Source organism: Limulus polyphemus, unplaced genomic scaffold (genome assembly GCF_000517525.1).
Source record: "Limulus polyphemus unplaced genomic scaffold, Limulus_polyphemus-2.1.2 Scaffold1494, whole genome shotgun sequence".
NCBI classification, from domain to species: domain Eukaryota; kingdom Metazoa; phylum Arthropoda; class Merostomata; order Xiphosura; family Limulidae; genus Limulus; species Limulus polyphemus.
In genome coordinates this window covers 29,075-32,629 of record NW_013667104.1, presented here as the reverse complement: position 1 = coordinate 32,629, position 3,555 = coordinate 29,075, and the positions used below count along the sequence as shown (strand labels likewise).

General features: G+C 37.9%; 1 protein-coding gene across 3 annotated transcripts in view; it reads left to right on the top strand.

Annotated features, from left to right (window-relative positions):
* Window positions 1-3,555, top strand: part of LOC106463826 (calmodulin-lysine N-methyltransferase-like) — a 65,656-nt gene that overhangs the window by 48,101 nt on the left and 14,000 nt on the right. For all 3 annotated transcript variants that reach the window (XM_013923902.2, XM_022391444.1, XM_022391445.1), the window contains exon 9: window positions 2,318-2,392. In XM_013923902.2, coding sequence (XP_013779356.1) covers window positions 2,318-2,392 — 75 coding nt within the window. The remainder of the gene's footprint in view (window positions 1-2,317; window positions 2,393-3,555) is intronic.

The following is a 3,555-nucleotide window of genomic DNA, read 5'->3' as shown; positions in this document are numbered from 1 at the left end:
TTGTCAGTATAGGCCAGCCCCAACCAGATAGCCGAGGTTCCACAACTCGGGGTTGGAATTAAGGGGTCATGGTACTTATATCCCACGTTGGTGGCTAGGGCTATTGGACTGCAATATTATACATACTTTTGATTAGATCCCAATCTGTAGCCATAGAGTGATGCATTTTGCACCACCAGAATCATGATGTGAAAGTAAGCAACACCGAAGTGGACAAACTTTCTCCTCCACCTTAAGAAGTCCTAAAGGCAACAACCCAGGCTTGGAATGATGGGATCTTGTATGCCATACTCAACCATAGGAACAGAACTTATCCCCTCTGGAATTATGAACATTCATCCTCACTCCCCAACCAAGTGGGCAAGGAGTATTCCACTTGCCCCTGAAATTATGGAGACGATGTGGAACCTGTGCTCAACCAAGGACCTAGGATGGGACCACATCGCATTCAAATTATGAGGAGATAGTGGACTTGCTTCCAGGAACAATATACAAAACCAACATGGATCAAATAGAAGGGCCATGCACCCCCAACTGGATAGCTTCATGTCAAATCTGAACTGGAATTACAAGTAGGCTCCCACGAAGGCTTGTGTCACTCCTACTGACATCTGGGAAAACATCCAGGAATCCAAGTAGGAGGACCTCAGGATAGTCGTGAGAGTAAGATGAATCCAAGAAAACTGTGATCTGTATAAAGTTATCACAGGTTCCAATCGAGACCACACAGGTCCAAATAGGGGGTTCCATTCGTTGAGAATCGACATATACCTCCTTCCTGGTGGTGATAAGCCAAAGCATGCTGTTGCGATAAACGTGGGGCACAAGGCATAGCTATCCCATCGTGTAACTGAGCAGCAAATCTCCCAGCATGAACAGCAATATAAGGAGATAGAGGAAAAACCAAGTAGTCACTTGTCATCCTTGCTGCCAACAAAGAAGGGGTAGAGTCAAATGCAATGGGAGAGACTTTCAAAACCTCACAAACCCGAGTAACCACCTGAAGAAAAGTAGCTGGAGCTGGCTGATCAAAATGATCCTCTGTTGAGGCCAACCTAGTAAAAGAAGGAGCTGGAAAAAACGAGTCTAAATTCTCCCCAGCTGGTCAAAATCATTTGTAAAAGCTCCCTCAGAACCCCTTGGAGAGACATCCCCAGTCTGCATATATGTGTCCATCTTGCAACGGATCATATCCCACGCAGCCTTGACTGAGGGTGACCTCTCCCCTGGTCTTTGACAAATACCAGATAACAGAGGTGGAAGAGAGAGGTCTGAATGGCCTCTGTAATAGAAACATTAACTTGAGAATTCCTACCCATCAGTATGTGGTTTTTATTATTATTATTAAAGTAATTTATAAATATATGAACATATAACCATTGTTTCGAAAACCACATTCAAAGTAGCAACGTAAATTGTAAATAAACACAACACTCGTATTTATAGAAACCCGTGCCAAATGTTTTGTCGAGAAAAAATGATTACATTATCTGAATGAGATGATTATATACAGTACCTAGACAGAGAGTGCATTGAAGTTGGTGGAGGAATTTGCAAATTAAAATTTGCCAAGGGTATTCAAGTGGGGTATAAAAGACTGGAGCAAGCAATTCAATGCTTAGATGGGCAACGAGTGGAAACCCTGGAGATCAAGATATAGCTATAATGTCAGCGGAGATAATTATTATTGGAAATAAATTTTCAGTTTAGGAAAATGTTAACATCAATTACTCTTGAGCATTGCTTACATTATTAAGTGGTACATAAATAAAATCTGATGAAAGCACACTGGAATTTATAGAATAAAGAACAATACATGTAACATATTTTTGATGTATGCATGATTGTGAAATTATACCTGAGGCTAGGAATCACAAAATTGTTTTGTTGAAAATTGATCTTGAATTTTTGTTTCCAAATCTAGGATGTGACTTGAAAACTCAGTTTGTTGAATGGCAGTTAAAATGCTGCACCATCTATGTGAAACATACATGCTTCTCAGCTAAATATAATGATATTTTTGTCTGATAAAACAGGCAGGATCTTTCATATTATGTGCCCAACAGCTACAGTTGTTGTATGTTGTTTGAAAAATTGAAAGATTTTTGTAAACCTTTAAACTAAAAATTTCACCAATATCAATTATCTTAGTTAAGGTCTTGATGGCCCCCATTACTTTTACTTTATTTGCTCATTGCTGTTTTCTGTTTTTTATTTTATATGCACAACCTTAGATAATCAATAAGTAATAACAATATAAGAATTTTTTAACCATGATTCAGAAGAAAAATCGATTGTGAGATAACTACCTTTCCAGATTGCTTCGCTGGGACGAAGAAGAAGATCTGCAGCACTTGAAGCAAAGATTTGATTATGTTGTGTGTGCTGATTGGTAAGTTCTTCCCATACTTGTGCTTGTATTCTTACTGAAACAATTTATAAGTACTAGATCGATAAATATTTTATATGTGTTATACAACTTCATTTCTTTTTCAAGCTAGGTGTGTCTTCTTCTTCCTACCTTAAGCCATCTCTTCATCACAAGATCTGCAGTATCCAACTTCCTCATGATTGGGCAGGTTACAATATTTGTCTTATCCTTACAGTCTGAGATGGTGGGAACTTGAGACTTTGGTGTAGACTGATCCTTGAATGTTTAGTCTGGATATTTAGAGTGCATCTTAATATTGTTTTAATTCTTCTGGTGTCATAGTAGTTCCTTTGGTGTTGTATATGAACTATTGTGTTTCATCATTTGAGCTTTTCCTTTTGATCTATTTTTAGTTTTCTGAGGTTTCAAGCTTAATAACAGTCCTGGTAGTTTAGTGTGTCTGGTGCTGGTCCACTGTCTTTCTTCATACCAATTACTCTGCTATTGTGCAGTTGAACTTTCTATTTGAGATATGCAGCTTATTAAGCAAGTTGTTCCAAAACTTTGAAATTGCAAAAACATCTCATTTCCTTATGTTTCTACTGGTTATTCCCATTGTCTTTAAATAAGTGGTAGCTGGGGCCAAGAATTTTTTGTAATAGGTTTTTGACTGACTGTGAAATGTGTTATGATCCCATAAGCTTGCTGATATTCCTGATATTGCAAAGCTTTGTTGGTTGTTAGGTGGGAACTAGCTTTTTACATTGCTTTGTCTTTCACATATTTTGTTTGTGGGTTCTTTCCTGCTAGAATAGTAAGATTCCCTTCTGAACCAGTGGCACTCTGGGAAGTGTACTACCTTGGAGGCTGCTCCAATTACAATTCTTTGAAGAGCAGACATTATAGGTTTTTTTTATTTTAAGTTCTCTGTGACAATACTACAGTATGCACTTGAGTCAGTAATCCAGTGAATTCACATTCAAAGTCTGTACTCTACTAATATTGTGTTTCTTGCAATAGTGGAACAATAAGCTGTGTGTGACAAAAATAACTGGCAGTGGCTTCATCAGTTCTGATTGTATTCCTTTTTTTTTTTCTATTTTACGTGGTCTAAGGTTCTGCTTCAGTAGTTGTCTTTGGAGTGACAAAACTTAGCTCCTCAAGAAAGAACAAAAAATTAATGA